The sequence below is a fragment of the Myotis nattereri genome, assembly GCF_964212035.1.
Source record: "Myotis nattereri genome assembly, chromosome: 6".
In the NCBI taxonomy this organism is placed as follows: Eukaryota; Metazoa; Chordata; class Mammalia; order Chiroptera; family Vespertilionidae; genus Myotis; species Myotis nattereri.
This window is the reverse complement of record NC_138081.1, coordinates 9,656,401-9,671,870: the sequence shown is the minus strand read 5'-3', so window position 1 is coordinate 9,671,870 and position 15,470 is coordinate 9,656,401. Positions and strand designations below refer to the sequence as shown.

The window sequence follows — 15,470 nt, the reverse complement described above, 5'->3', positions numbered from 1 at the left end:
CGCCGCCCGCGCCCGGCCACCCCCGCCCGCGCCCCACCGGCCCCCACGCCCCTCTCTCTCCTGCACCCCTTCTGCCCCCGCCCCAGGCTGCACGCGCCCCTCCCGGCGCCCTCGCCCCGCGCCCCTGCGCCTCACCCCGCTGCGCCCCAGTTCCCTGGGCACCTCACCCCACCCCGCGGCGCCCCCAGCCTCTTTGTCCCGGCCCCCTCGCCCCTCCCGGGTCCGCGGCCCCCGCTCCCTCCGCCCCCTTCCCTCTCTCACTTCCCACGCCCCCTCTTCGCGCTCCTCTCTTCTCCTCCTTTGCCGCCAGCCTCGGCTCCGGCTCCGGCTCCGGCTCCGTAGTTGGGCAGAGCCCGGGGTTTCAGTTGCTCCCGGGAAGCGCGCAGCGCGCAGGGTCTGACCAGTTTGGGGCGGAGGGGGTGGGGGGGCCGGTGGGCAATGGAGCAGCCCGAGGACATGACGTCGCTGAGCGAGTTCGACTCCTTGGCGGGCAGCATCCCGGCCACCAAGGTGGAGATCACCGTGTCCTGCAGGTGAGCCTCCCGCCTGGCGGGGTCCCCCTGTCCCGCCCCTGGACCCGGACGGAGCCCGTGGTCCGTGGTCCGCGTTCCTCGCCTCGGGGATGCCCCCTCCTCCCCAGCCCCGTCCTGTCCGGCGAGAGCCCGGCCCAGCCGCGGTGGCGACGTGGAATGGAAGCCAGGCTTGGGGTCGTGTTCCTGAAAGTTTGCGCTCTGGGCTGTTGCTGCGTGGAGACGTGAAGACGCAGGAACAGGGGTCCGCGCCGGAGGGGGAGAGGGAACGGGTGGCAGGCTGTTCCGGGGTCTTTGAGCAGGTCATCTCTGAGCAACTCCTCCCCAAATCTAGAAGAGAGAGGTCTGCCAACCTCCCAGGCGGCCCAGCCCCTGCCTCTGGCCTCCTTTCCTCTCTTCTGCCCCTACTCCCTCCCCTGCCCTCCCCCGCCCACCCACCGCCTGCGACCCAGGCTGCTAGGCCTTTCTTCACCTCCAGCAACCACACTGACTCCCGGAGAAGAATCCCAGTGACTCCCCCCCCCCCACCACCACCCCCCTCCCCCCCCCCCCCACGTCACAGAGGTGTGGCTGCTGACGACAGTTTCAGTGGGACATTAAAAAAACAATAACTTGGGTACGAAATCTTGGGCCAAAGGGCTATAGCATTGGATGTGTGATTTAGAGTCCAGCAGGGGGGGACGTGTTTTGGGGGGCTCCTACCCCAAAGTCCTCACACAGGCTTTGGGGTAACTTCTCCATCTCAGAGCTGGTCTCTGCCAGGTTCTCCTGTGAGGGGAAGGCTCCCCCAGGCAGTGAGGGGGTGCGGTGGAGATGGGGGGGCTTCTTCCTAGTGCAGTCACCCTGTGGCTGGCCTCGAGCCACTGCCTTGCTGCCACTGTGAGGGGCACCGGCCCAGGCATAGCCCGCCTTGAGGTCCCCTGAGATGCCACTCTCCCTGCCCCCCATGACTTGATTGAGTCCTGGCTTTTCCCTTGTCCCAAATCCCCCACCCCATCTTCTTAGGGCCCCTCTGTGGTCAGACCTTTTACCCACCCTCATGGCCCCCACCCCTGTATTCCAGGCAGTGGGGAGGTAGAGATGGAGCCAGAGGGCCTGAGCTGGCATGTCAAGAGAAGGATTGGGGGCGGGGAGTTGAGGTTGGTGAGGATGGTGAGTGAGGGTTGATGTGGAACACAGCTGCCCCCCTGTGCCAAGCTCCCCTGATGACTCCCGTATGTCTCTCCCGTGGTCCCACACACAGTGCGCTCAGACCGTCTCCAGCGCCATTTGCATTTTGCCAGTTACTCTTCTGGGAGAATCCTGATGGCCCATTAGCTTCAGGCTCACCTCCTCAGCCACCGACAGCTGCCACAGCCCGCCCTCCCTTTCCAGCAGGTCACCCTCCCTGTGCCTGACTCCCCTCCAGCCTTCAGTCATGCCTGTGTCAGCGCTGTCTCCAGATCCTCCCGCCTCCAAGCCCAGGAACAATCCATTCCCCACCCAGAGCTCACCCCTCCGTCACCTCAGCCGGTTCATGCCCCGCATCCTGAAAAAGCCTGGCCTCCCGCCTCCACTTCCAGCCACGAGACACGCAGCCCTCATCACTGTCTTCCGTGTCCCCTGGGCCCTGGGTCCTCAGCTTGGGCCATGGGGTCGCTCGCATCCTGAGCACTCAGCCTCTGAAGACACCTCAGGTGTGGACTTCATCCTCCTGCCCCAGAGTCACTGTCTGAGCACTGGAGGGCAGAGATCCCCACCCTGACTCAGACCCACGGGTCCTCTGCTCCAGGGGAGAGCAGAGGAGAGGAGGCAGCGGGCAGCGGCACCGTGGCTTTGGAGTCAGACACGTTGGCATGGAATCTGCTCCGCCGTTGGGGCTGCCTGTAGCCTAGGTTTCCTCCGTTTGCCAAGTGCAAACAGTGAGAAGCCTCCTTTGCCGAGTAGCTCACGTGCTGGAAGAGTGGCTGGCATGTCGTAGCAGGTCCTCGCCGCATACTGTTGGAGGAATTAACTTACAGGAATAGAGGACGGTGAAGTGCCCAACACACTGCTTGGCACTTACTTGGCCACAGTTGGTGCTAAATAAGTAGCTACAGTGATGACAGCGAGGCAGTAGTGCTTGGCCCCTCCTGCTTGCCCTCTCCAAGTAGAGGTGTCAGACCTTTTGCCTAAAAGGTACCTAGGGATGCATTTGCGATCTTGGGGGATGTGGTTCTGGGATCAACCCTTGTGTCCACTCCTTCTCAGGACACATGGTCTACCGGCCTGAGGAGGGCCTGCCCAGGCCCTGTTCCTGATCTGAAAGCCAGAGGGTGCAAAGTGGGTTTTGGTAGGAAGGCGTGAGGAGCGGGGGAGTCACCTGAACAGAGGGGAGGAGGAAAGCAATATAGGTGAGCTTGAAATTGTAAATCATCTCTTTCCCTCAACCAGGTCCAGCTCTCCAGGCTCTAGAAGAAAGAGGAGGTGGGGGGAGGAGAGGGGGGCAGGGAGAAAAGGAGGAGGATGGGGAGGAGGGAGAGCTGCACAGAATGGCTCTCCAGTATATTCTGTACTTCGTAGTCTCCAGTGAATGGGAGTCAAGTCCTGCTCCCTGCACCTCAAGGTCCACACTCACTGGGCCCCAGGAGGAGGCTATGGGGTACCCCTGTCCTGGGCATCTAGGTGACACCTGCTGGTGGGCAGGGAACAGTAGGGCAGGCAGAGGGGCTGGTGGGGTGAGAACTCCAGGGGGCTTCAGAAGGAGCTGCTGAGGTCGAGGGAGGCCAGTGTCTCAGGGAACTGGAATCTAGCATCCGCGGGCCGGTTCCTTCTCCTCTCTGCTCCTTAGGAAGGTCCCTGCCACCTCCCACAGTTCTAGGAGCTCCTGTTCCTGCCCGGGGTAGGACCCCAACCCCTGCCATGCCGCCCCTGGCCACTCCCAGCCAAGCAAAGTGCCTGGTACAGGGGCACGTCTGCGCCGCAGCCCAGGACCACAGCAGAGGCCAAGCAGGCCTCCGCGGAAGGCGGGTCACGCTGTGGGGTGATGTTCGGGCCCCCTCTGTCGGTAGGGTATCTCTCCGGCGAAACCAAGTCCATACCCAAGTAATTGTTTCTTACCAGCTTCGGTGAACTTAGGGCCACAGATTATAAAGTGCCCGGCTGTTTGGCTCAGGGGCTAAGAACATGGGCTGTGGGATCTGTCCACCTGGGTCCAGATCCCAGTTCTCTCCCCGTGACATCGGGTGAACTCCCGAGCCCCCGCGTCCTTATCTCTAAAGGAAGCACAGTAACCCTTATCATCGGAGGATTGGCCCAGGAAGGGTAATTTGTGTCGCCTATTACTTGACACCTGAAAGTAAATAAAACCCAGGCTCTCTAGCCGAGTCCCAGGGTCTGTGGGGGTCCCGGAGATCTGGTCCACGTAGAGATTCTTCCCCTCTCCCAGCTTTATTGACATCTATTTGCCATTTAGGGATTCTGAGTGAGTAGGGTAGATGGTGTATGGAACCCAATACCAGCAGGCGTCGTAGGAAGTGTGAGCCACAGCTTCTCTCTCCTCTGGTGGTCTTTTCCAGACCTTTCCTGCCCTCGTTAGCCTCCCTGCAGACCCAATCGAAACTCACCTGTCCAGCGTCCCATGCCCCACGGGCCACACTGCTTTTCTGGTTTCTGTGCGTCATCTGCCGCAGCGACCAGGACCAGCCTGCTGGTTAGAAAAGAGCGATTTGCATTTTTTATGTAACAGGAAACCTTTGCACTTCCGCAGGGTCCGGTGGGAGAAGCACAGCACATTTCAGCGGTGGGGCTCCCAGGCCCCCAGGGAAGGCAGGGGGTGGAGTCCAGAGGCTGGCGTGGGGCCGGTGAGCAGCGGCTGCCTCTGCCCCAGCGGTTTTCTGCTGTCTGTTTGGGCTGGTGTTTTGCTGCTGGGGGCAGGAGCGGCAGTCGGCTCAGGAGCTGTCCCTGGGCCTCTCAGAAGGCGGTGAATGGGCTCCGAAGGCTCCCGTCTGACCGGCAGGGAGGGTGGCTTTGGGGCAGGAGGGCCTGGGGGCAGGGGCAGCTGTCAAAGCCAGTGCTAGGAAAAGGAGGTCGTCAGCCGTTGAGTAGCCCAGGCATTCTCCAGTGGAGCCGGGGAATAGTAACTGGGTTTGCTGAGCACTTACTACGTGCCAGGCACCTCACGTCTGTATGAGTCTGTGCCACGTGCAATTGCCTGTGCTCAACTGTGTTGACCCACTCAAACAGCCATTTGGTCCAAACTACGATTATTATACTGGTTTTCAATTCCTGTGTAACAAGTTGCCACAGACCTAGCGGCTTAAAGCAACAGCCATCTGTTATCTCTGTGTCTCTGGGTGAGAGCCCATACCTCACTGCTCCTCTCTCAGGGTCTCTAAGACCAGGCACCCGCAGGGGCTGTGATCTCCTCCGAGGCTGGGCGTCCACGCCGCGCTCATTTAGGTTGTGGGCAGAACGCAGTGTCTTGCAGCTGGGAGATTAAAGTCCTGTTTTCTTGCTGACTGTTGGATCCGAGTGGCGCTTAGCTCCCGGGGGGCCACCCGCAGCTCCTAGCAGGACAGCTTATTCTTTGAAGCCTGCAGAGGGTCCTCCCCCGTCCGCTGGACAGTCTTAGATGAGGTAACAGTAGTCACAGGAGTGCGGACCCCATCCTACTCCCAGGCCCCACCCGCACTCAGGGGAGGGGGCTGAGCAGGCTTGTGCACAGGGGCCGGAGTCTAGGGCCGCCTTAGACCCCTCCCTACCTCGCTATGTATCTTCCTAGTCTTACGGCAATCCTGTGAGGTCGCTAGCAGTTCCCTTTTTGCTGATTGGGAAACCAGGGCTTAGAGGGATAAAGGCACCTGCTGGGGTTACACATTTAGTATGTTTCAGAAAGGGGCGTGCAAATTCAGTTTCCTCAAATCTCACAGCTTCACGGCTGGAATGGGGTCTCCAAGAGGACCATGGTAGGGGCCTGGGTCCCAACCATGTGACCAAGAATTAGGTGTTTTCTTTCCAGGGTTGGGAGAGTTTTTTCTTGCTCAAGAATGCCTCTGGCTCTGGGACACAAACCTAGACCTGGAGGATCTCCGAGGAGCAGAGACCGGAGAGTCACGGGGTGGCAGCCTGCCTTCCAGGCACCCGACACTCGCCTTCCCCAGCCCTCAGACCTCCCTGCTCAGAACCACGACCAGCGCTGGAGATGGCCTGCCATTGGGAAGAGAGGGCGGGAGGAGGTGAGGAGAAGGCTGTAAAGCCACAGGGCACAGAGGAGTCAGGTTCGGTTAGGAATACGTAGGCTGTAGGTAACAGGAAGTTTAATAGTGATTCAAACCCTGAGTACATTTATTTTGCTCAGATCACAGTGAGTCTGGAGGGAGGTTATCTGATGGTTTGTTAGCTCACTTTGCCAGCAAGGACCCAGCTGTCTTTGTACTCGGCCATTATCCAACTGCTGTGCCTCATTATTGCAAAAAGGCTGCCTGTCCCAGGCATCACAGCCACATCCAAAGACAGGAAGCAAGACATCGGGCCAAAGGCCTCTCTTTGAAAAGTTCTTTTGATCTGGGAAGCACAGTCCCTCCCAAAATATCTCAGCAGACTTCCCCTTCCATTTCCGTGGCCAAAGCTGGGTCTCATGGACACCCCTAGACGAGTATATTAGTCAGCTCGGGCTGCCATAACAAAATGCCATAGATGGGGTGGCTCAAACAACAGAAATGTATTTATCACAAATCTGCGAACGGACGTCCAAGACAGTGGGCTGGGTCGCCAGCACGCTTGGGTCCTGGGGAACATGCTCTTCCTGGCCTCAGGTGGCCGCCTTCCTGCTGTGTTCTCACATGGCAGAGAGAGTAGGGACAGCACGCTCTCCGCTCTCCAGTGTGTCTTTTTAAGGGCACTAATCCCATCGTAATCCCACCCTACGACCTCAAATAACCCTAATTACCTTCCAAAGGCTCATCTCCAAACACCATCTCATTGGGGGTTAGTGTTTTAATATATAAACTGGCGGGGGGTACCGGGGGGGAAGTACACAATACCTGAAGCGATGGGGGTTCTGTTAGCAGGAGGAGAGAGGAATGCTGCTGCTGACAGCCATGGACTCTGCCACAAGGAGGTGGTCCACGTGACTCACAGGCTGCTTGGGCTCCTGGGGTTCAGGGGCCTAGGGGGCCTCTGGGACTGGCTCCTTGGATTTCCCTGCAGTCAGTGGAAGCCAGTGTTAGGTGACCGATGCCGGATGATCCAGCTCAGCTTAGCTGGAACCCTGACTACCTCTCTTCCTGCCAGTTTCCTGGGCAAGAAAAAGTGACTTAGTGGGATTTCAAAACATTGCAAGGGGCCTCTGTCCCCTGATGTTACTCACCTCTGCTGGCCTAGCCGTAGTGCCTGAAGGTGCCAATAGGATAGCTTTATGCCCTTCGGGCCTGAAGAATTCTGGGCAGGACACTGGAAGTCAATGCAATTTCCTCATTTACCTTCTCTGGAACCTCGGCCTGGTCGTTTAAGTTCTCTACCTCAGTCTCTCCATCTGTAAAATGGGGGAAATACTGGTCCTGTTAACTTCCTGTAGGATTGTTATGAAGACAACAGAGATTGTGTTTGTGAAGTCCTGTATAAAGTGGAATGTGCTCACTAAACTCAATAACGATGATGGGTAGCAATAACTGATCGCTACTGACACATCCATTCTTTCGATAATTGATACGAATCCTCATTTGCTACTGAGAGGCTTCTCTGTGCCGAGCACAGTTCAAAGTACTGAGGATATAGTGTGAACAAGATAGACAAGCTCTCTCCTGTCAGAACTCACATTGGCGTTGGTGGTGGGGAATATAAGCAAATACACACATTTAATAAATATTTTTATTGATTTCAGAGAAGAAGGGAGAGAGAGAGAGAGAGAGAGAGAGAGAGAGAGAGAGAGAGAGAAAGAGAGGAGAGAGAAAGAGAGCGAGAAACATCAATGAGGAAAAAGAATCACTAATGGCTGCCTCCTGCACGCCCCCCACTGGGGATTGAGCCTGCAACCCGGGCATGTGCCCTGACAGGAATCGAACCGTAACCTCCTGGTTCATAGGTTGATGCTCAAACCTATTCATAGGTTGATGCTCATATCCTATTGGGACCTTCAGGTACCACACCAGCCAGGATATATACATTTCTTATGAAATAATGTCTGATAGGGATAAGTGCTCTGCAAATAAGTTTGTGGTTGTTGGGGATGCTTTAGACAGGATGGGCAGGTGACACTGAGCCAGTGGGTGAGACAGCCACCTGGAGGAGGATCTGGAGCGAGGGTGGTTCAGATAGAGAGAAAGCAAGTGCAAAGGCCCAGTGGCAGCAAAGACCTTGGCATCCTTGTAAAACTGCAGGAGGGTAGTGTGGCTGGAGCAGTGTGACTCCCCAGAGAGGAGTGGAAGAGGACGAGGTCAGAGCGGAAATGGGGGGTGCAGATCCATACTAAGGAGTTTGGTTTATTATCCTAATAATAATAGAACAATTGTTATTATTCCGTTTGGGGCGGGGTTAAACAGGAGTAATGTGGTCTGATGGGCCTTCTAAAGATGTCCTCTGGGTAGCCTCAGGGAATTGACCGGTGGAGGGAGGGGGGGCAGGGATTGAAGCACAGGGCGAGGCAGGAGGCCTCTGGAGCGTCCAGGTGAGAGACCACGGTGCTGTGGGGGAGGAAGAGTGGGCGGATTTGGGGTGCGCTTTGGAAGTAGAAACCTTAAAGACGTGATGAGTGGGACCGGGAGAGGAATCGCGCACACTCCCTATATTTCTGTTTTAAACGCTTGGCTCCCCCACAGCTGCGCGGGGCGGGTAGGTGACCCCAGTACAGGTGAGGAGCCTGAGGCCGAGCCCCTCGCCCAGGCGCACCGAGTCACCACGTGGCCCCGGAGGCTGCAGCGTGGCTGTGCCTGAGGCCTCCTTGGTCATGCAGCACGGGAGGGACAATTACGACAATAATTAATAATTATAGAAATGCAGATAGCCCGGGAAGGAGCGCTCGCCAAGCCACGGGGAAATTGCCTTTTGGACCTTGGTGCGGAGACTTGGCAGGGAGACAGAGCGTACGTGAGGGCGGGATCTGAAAGGGGAGATGGGCCAGTGCCAGGGGGTGGCTGCCAAGGGCCCTCTCCTCCCGCTCCCTCAGAGCCTTGCCTCGGACGCCTGCCTGCGAGGACAGGAGCGGGGGTGGGGGTGGGGCGGCGGGAGGAGGTGGGAGCCTCCGGTTCTGGTTCTCTTCCTTGGGAGCAGCCCTGAGGAGGCCGGGGCAGGAGAGGGGAAGTGAGGAGCACTGCTGGCCGGGGGGCCGGGGGAGGCCTGGGCTTGGCAACACGGACGCTCCCCAAATGGCCTTGGGCTTCAGAGTTCCATCCGTGGTGCCTGGCAAGCTGGGTGAACTGGGCACGACTCAGCCCCAAATGTCTTGCCTGTAGCAGGGGTGACATCTGCCTCCTGGCACTGGTGTGCAGGGTGAATAGGGGGTCCCAGATCACGTGCCCAGCAGAGGATTTGGTGCAGGTTAGGTCCTGCCTCTGCCATCCTCTTTGCCTGCCGTGGGGGCTGGCCAGATGCTTGGTGTTGGACTGCTCCATAGAGGAATGGGGTGTTGCTTGTGGGCCCCTCAGGCTCAGGGGGTCTCTGTGGGCCTCCTGGCTCACCTGTCCCGTCCGCTCAGTCAGCAGGAAGGCGGCACCGCCAGCTGGGCATGTGGGCATGGGCACCTGCACCAGCCCGGCTTAGGGGGCAGGGGGAGCACATGGGCATCTCTAGACGCCACTTGGTCCCCGTGGGCCTTTAGCGAGACTTCCTGTGAGCGGGATGCTGCTCCAGCTCTTTCGCAAACATGAACTCTCTTCTCAGAAAACCCCTAGGAGAGGACTGTTATTCCCCCGCTTTACAGATGGGGATACCGAGGCACAGAGGATCGAGGGAGGTCCTTACAGCTAGTAATGGGCAGGGCCGGGTTTGGGGCCCAGCCTGAGGCTGCAAGTCTGTGCTCTCAGCATCCCCACCTCTTCTCGGCGGTTGGCGGGGTGCTGAGGGGGGCCGTTGGGAAGAAGATAAACATGTTTTCTTAATTGTCTAGCCTGAGGAACCTTGTTGGGAATATGACGAAAGCCCTCCAAAAAGAACGCACCCAGCGGCACCCGTCTGCCGCGCTGTGCTTACAGTGTCAGGGGCCCACGCACCCTGTTAAGGATCCACCTGTGGCCGGGAGCTGCGCTCTTCTTGTGGGAGCCAGGGGCCCTGCTCAGCATCCCGCGGGGGGCCGCAGACACACACAGGGATGTGCGATGGTCCCCGCCACTCAGCCCAGGAGCAAATGGGTCTCCGACGGGGCTCCCTGAGGGCAGGGGTGTCTCCCCTCAGACTGGGGCTCCCTGAACACAGGGCTGTGTCCCCTCAGACTGGGGCTCCCTGAGGACAGGGCTGTGTCCCCCTCAGACTGGGGCTCCCTGAGGACAGGGCCGTGTCCCCTCAGACTGGGGCTCCCTGAGGACAGGACTCTCTTCCCCTCTCTGTTCGCTCCTACTCTCAACATTTCGGATGTCCCGGAGGGGAGGGTGGCACACAGGTCCCTCCCTGGCACCCGCCTCTCCGGCCGCTCCCTTTGCTGGGACTGTGACCTCGCAGGCAGCCGGGTCCTCGCTCCAGGCCCTGGAAGGGCTTCCTGCAGGAGAGCAGAGAGGCCGGGCCCAGCGCTGCTTCCCTGGCCTTGATCTGAGGAACAAAAGAAGCCAATTTCCAGGCTGCGAGCGGACAGCTGCGGGTTTCATGCTCTTTGGGGGAAATACATTTGCCTGTTGGACAATGTCTCTTTGAGCTCCCAGGGGCCGAAGGTGGAGAAAACGCGCTCGGGGTCTGCCTGTGCCCGGGGCCCTGTGCCCGGGGCCCTGTGCCCGGGGCCTGCCTGGGTGGAGAGCCTGGTGCCCCCCCCCAGCTTCTCACTGCCGCTGCCTGTGGGCACGTCCCTCCCCCTCCCTGAGCCTCAGGGGCCCCCGTGGATCAGGGGAGGCTCGTGTGAGAGGAGGGTGTTGTTGCCGTGGGGAAACCGAGGCCCAAAGACCAAGAGTCCTGACGTGTGGTATCTGGACTGGTTATCGGGACCGAGTGCGTGCGCATGTGCATGTGTGTGCATGCGTGTGCGTGTGTGCATGTGGATGTGTGTGCGTATGTGCATGTGTGCATGTGTGTGCGTGTGTGCATGCGCATGCACATGTGGATGTGTGCATGTGTGTGTGTGCGTGTGTCTTATTTAAACATGGCTTCTGAGGCCCTGCCCAGACCTACACAATCAGACTCCAGGAATGGGCCCAAGAATCTGCCTTCTGATAGTGGGAGAGGGAGGAGGCCCAAGAAGTGAGAGGCCCATTGGCGGACGGTGTGGATGAGGTGAGGGGTCACAGAGGGCTGGAGGGTCCCCCAGAAAGAGAGGCCAAGGGGACGCCCGAGGCTGGGGTGACGGGGTGGTCCCAGCCAGTGGGGCACTCCAGCCACTGCACAGGGGGCCGGGACTGTGTGTGCACATTGGGGCTCCTGGGGCTGGTGAGGTGGAGGTGGCTCTGTCAGCCGTCCTGTCTCTCCTTGGTCCCCAAGTGAGCCCGAGCACCCACATGGGCGTGACCGCTCTGCTCAGCTCCTGGCCCAGCATGACTGACATCGGACAAGCCTCACTGCCCACAGCTGTCCTGAGGGAGGAACTGCTTTTAGCCCCACTTTACAGATGGGGAAACCGAGGCACAGGAAGGCAAGGAACTTGTCCAGATCTGGGATGTGGACCCAGCATGTCTGGCTGCAGCCCATGCACTTAACCATTAGGCTCTTGAGCTAAGAGGAAGCATTGGGGCTCCCCTGCGCATGGCCAGGAGCCTCACCGGTCAGGAGACAAGGGCCTCGCTCACCCATCTGGCTGTGGCCTGCCTTCATCCACCCCGTTTGCCAGGCCCCTGCTCTGTGTCGGGGCTGGGCTGGCCCGGGAGAGGCAGATGAGCCCTGCTGTGCAGCCCGGGGCGTGCTGAGTCCCAGCCAGAGGCTGCACACCACAGCCAGAGAGCTCAGGGCAGGAGAGGAGCCGGCTGCTGGTCATGCGCAGGGGACACCCCAGGACAGGCTCCGGCGAGCAGGAAGGATAGGAGTGGGTCTGGAAGGATGACCTCAGCAGCGTGGAGGGCAGAGCTTGGCATTACTCTTGGCTGCGTGGCCCAGGGTGCAGTGAGAGGCCTGAGGTCACTGGGCAGGGAGCCACCAAAGCTGGGTGGCTGGATCCTATTTCTTAGCCCAGCTGTGTGCTTCTCACCCAGCTGGGAGGGTGGGCAGAGCCCATCTACTTCTCCTCTTTGAAGATAAGGTGCTCTCTCTCCCCGCCCCCCTGCCCCCCCTCCCCTAGGCTGAGATCCAGGATCTCACTGTCTTTCTTACTAGCCTAGACATGACTACATCTGGGTTCCAGACCAGACTCAGAGGGGACCCAGGCCTTGGAGAAGCCACTTGGCCTCTCTCTGAGCCTACATTCCTGATTTATAGAGGGACTGGAAAAGTCGACCACTGCACCCCTTCCAGCTGGACTATTCTAGGGTTTTACATAATTACTAGAGGCCCAGTGCGCACGAAATCATGCGCAAGTAGCTCAGGTGGCTGCCTCGCCCATCGCTGCTAGTAGCTCGCTGCCCCGCCTTCTGCGGCTCCACCACTAGTAGCTTATGCCCCGCCCTGCCCCGCCCCCCCCCCCCCCCCCCCCCCCCACAGAGAGCTGCTGCTGCTCGTTTGGTCTTGAAGGCCTGACGGCCACAAGCCTTTTATATAAGAGACAGAGCTTCATGACAGCATTCAAAGAGGAACCTCAGCACGCGCTCCGGGAGAGAAGTCCCGGCCCCAGCCCCCTTCTCACTTTCCCACTCCTCACCCTGCCCCGGGTTCCACCACCGTGGAGCCCTCTTCGGGGCTAAGGCATGGTGTCTCTGGTTTAAATCAAGAGGGACGCTCCTGCCTCCTAGCCCAGCACACTGCAGGGGGGCAAGGTCAGCCCGGGGACAGGCCCGCCCGCCTCGGTGGGGTGAGCATCTGTAGTGGTCTCTGACCTGTAGCCCCTGCTACCTACCTTTCAGAGCTGCCTCGCGTATCACTTCCTCTGGTGCTCACTGCCAGGGCTGGGGGCTTTGTCAGACGGTTGCCAGAGTGACAGCTGGCTGGGAGCAGGTTGGTGGAGGGGCGGTGGGGCCAGCAGAGGGGTTGTGTGCCACTGGGGAGAGACTGGAGCGGAGGGTGGGGATTTGGGGATCCCTCTCAGAGACATCTCTGGGAATCTGTGAGGACGGGAGCTGAGTGACTCATGAGCACAATCTGGGGCCACCCCAGGCAGCGGGGGATGCCGTGTGCTCGTGCCAGGTTGCTACTACAGCTGTCTGTCTGTCTGTCTGTCAGTAGGCCTTGGCTCCCAAGTCAGGGCCATTGAGTTGAGTGTGGGGTCAAGTTGCCCAGACAAGCTGTTGCTCCTGGTGGTTCTGGCGATGCGGACGCAGGGTCAGAGCTTCTAGACCAGTGGTTCTCAACCTGTGGGTCGCGCCCCCTTTGGCGGTTGAACGACCCTTTCACAGGGTTCGCCTAAGACCATCCTGCATATCAGATATTTACATTACGATTCATAACAGTAGCAACATGACAGTTATGAAGTAGCAACGAAAATAATTTTATGGTTGGGTCACAACAAGAGGAACTGTACTTAAAGGGCCAGAACAGTGGTTGGCAAACTGCGGCTCGGCAAACTGCAGCTTGCGAGCCACATGCGGCTCTTTGGCCCCTTGAGTGTGGCTCTTCCACAAAATACCACGTGTGGGCACGCACGTACAGTGGGATTGATACTTCGTGGCCCATGTGCAGAAGTCGGTAATTTGTGGAAGAGCCACACTCAAGGGGCCAAAGAGCCGCATGTGGCTCGCAAGCTGCAGTTTGCCGACCACGGGGCCAGAAGGTTGAGAACCACTGTTCTAGACCTTTCTGTCTCTCCCACTGCTTGCTGTGGGGAGTGGCCACTCCCTGCCCTGGGCCCCTGCTCCCTCCTCAGGGCCATCAGCTCTGACATTTGGGGCTGGCTGTTAGGAAGCCACACAAACCCGTGCTGAGTGTTTCTCCTCTTTGGGAAAGGGGTGCAGGGGGCACGGAGGCCCTGGGGGAGTGTGGGAATGGAGAGGAGACAGGGGAGGTGACCCCGGGCATCTGGGAGGGAGGGGGGACAGGCTGAGATGGCTGGCGGGGTCAGAGCTTACCGTTAGGGCAGTGTGAAAAGCAGGGTGGGGGTGGGAGGACAGCTCCAGCAGGCAGGGGGGCTTCAGGGATGGGGCATGGGGGCTCTGTATGAGCAGGTTTCCTGGGCTCTGGGAGACTGGAGCATGCCTCAGGGGTGGATGTGGGGAGGAGAGTGAGGAAGCCAGTGTTTATGTCCCAACTCCTGCCCGCCATTGGTTGAGGGCTGCCCTCGGAGCAAAAACTTCCTGGTGTTTGCAGCCCCCCAAACCAGAGAAGGCCCCGGAGAGCGGCAGGAGGAAACCATGTGTGGGTGCAGGGCCAGGGAGGGCTGAGGAGGCAGCCCAGGGCAGCCAGCACCTTGGAGACTGGCCCTTGTCTGCATTGTACAAGTGAGGAAACAGCTTGGAGGGTTCGAGCTGTTGCTTCCTGCCAGCTGCAGGTCACTGAACTCCGCACACAGATGTGCAGGACAGGCCCTTGCCCGATCCCTCCGCTTCCACATCTGTAAGATGGGAGGATGCCTGCCCAGGACTGACCCTGAGGGCAGCTGCTGCCTGCAGAGCACTTAGCGCAGTGCCTGGCCCGACACCTGGCCCATCCCCTGCGGCTCCGTGAGCCGGAGCTGAGTGCACAGAGGCAGGCAGGAGGGCTCACACCTGTCAAAGGCCTCTCACTCCCCCAGCGCGGTCCATCACCTGGCTGAATGCCTTCAACCTGATTAGCAGGGTCGTGTGTCAGCTGTGGCCTTGACCAGCTGGGTCTGCATCCCTGGGAGGGATAGTTCATTAATCCGTCAGCACAGAGGAGATGGCGGAATCAACTGGCTGTAAGTAGGGCCCTGAGAGAATAGGACCCTGGATGGATGCGTTTTGACAGCTTGATTTTATTTGTTGAGAGACAGAGTTGCCGTAAGAGGAGCTTCTATTCCAGGCCAAGACATTGGGCAAAGAGCAATGTGGCCCAAGAGCGAGGGGCTGAGGGACCCAGGGCGCCAGCGTGTGTGAAAGGTGGGGTGGGTGGTGGGGAGCCACACCCGCAGGCAGCTGAGCCGAGGACCCCCCTGCTCGCCCTGTGGGCTGCAATGAGCCAAACAAACGGAGGCGGCTTTGGGCCTCAAGAGGCCCTGACCCCCCAGGCCCCCTCCGGGGCTCTGCTAACTCCTCCTCTCTCCCCTTCTTGCAGGAACCTTTTGGACAAAGACATGTTTTCCAAGTCTGACCCACGTAAGTCCTGCTCTGACGGTAGTAACAGTGGCAACGGCATTGTGGCGATGGCAGCGGCCAGCCCCTGCGTCCTCGCTGGGCGTCAGGTGTGGCGGAGGGTGGTGGGTCCCGGTGCCGGTCCAGGCTGCTCTCACGAACACTGTCTGAGGAAGGACTGGGCGGCTGGCCCTCCCCGAGCCCTGATTTTGGAGCCCAGGGTTCTAGCCCAGAGAAGTGCCACTCAGGTATGTGGCCTCACGCAGGCCACGGGCCTCCTCCGAGCCTATCGGTGAGGGGGCTGGTGACAGTGACAGGCTGCCCTGAGCCCTAGGGGTGACGGGGGTTTCAGGTGCTCTCCTGCCCCACCTCTGCCGCCAAGTCACCCCTCATGCCCACTGTCTGCCTGCTGCACACTTGCTCAGGCTGAGATGCCAACGGCCCTGACCCCCTCCCCGGAGGGCCCTCCTCCCAGGCACACGGATGTTCTAGGCCCCCTTCTCCAAGCTGAGGATGCCCAGAC

At 59.5% G+C, this 15,470-nt stretch overlaps 1 protein-coding gene across 2 annotated transcripts in view; it reads left to right on the top strand.

The window, feature by feature from the left end:
• Positions 1 to 15,470, top strand: part of CPNE5 (copine 5) — an 89,055-nt gene continuing 73,585 nt past the window's right edge. For both annotated transcript variants that reach the window (XM_081093630.1, XM_081093629.1), the window contains exons 1-2: positions 1 to 533; positions 14,931 to 14,971. In XM_081093630.1, coding sequence (XP_080949756.1) covers positions 439 to 533; positions 14,931 to 14,971 — 136 coding nt within the window. In that variant the 5' untranslated portion in view covers positions 1 to 438. The remainder of the gene's footprint in view (positions 534 to 14,930; positions 14,972 to 15,470) is intronic.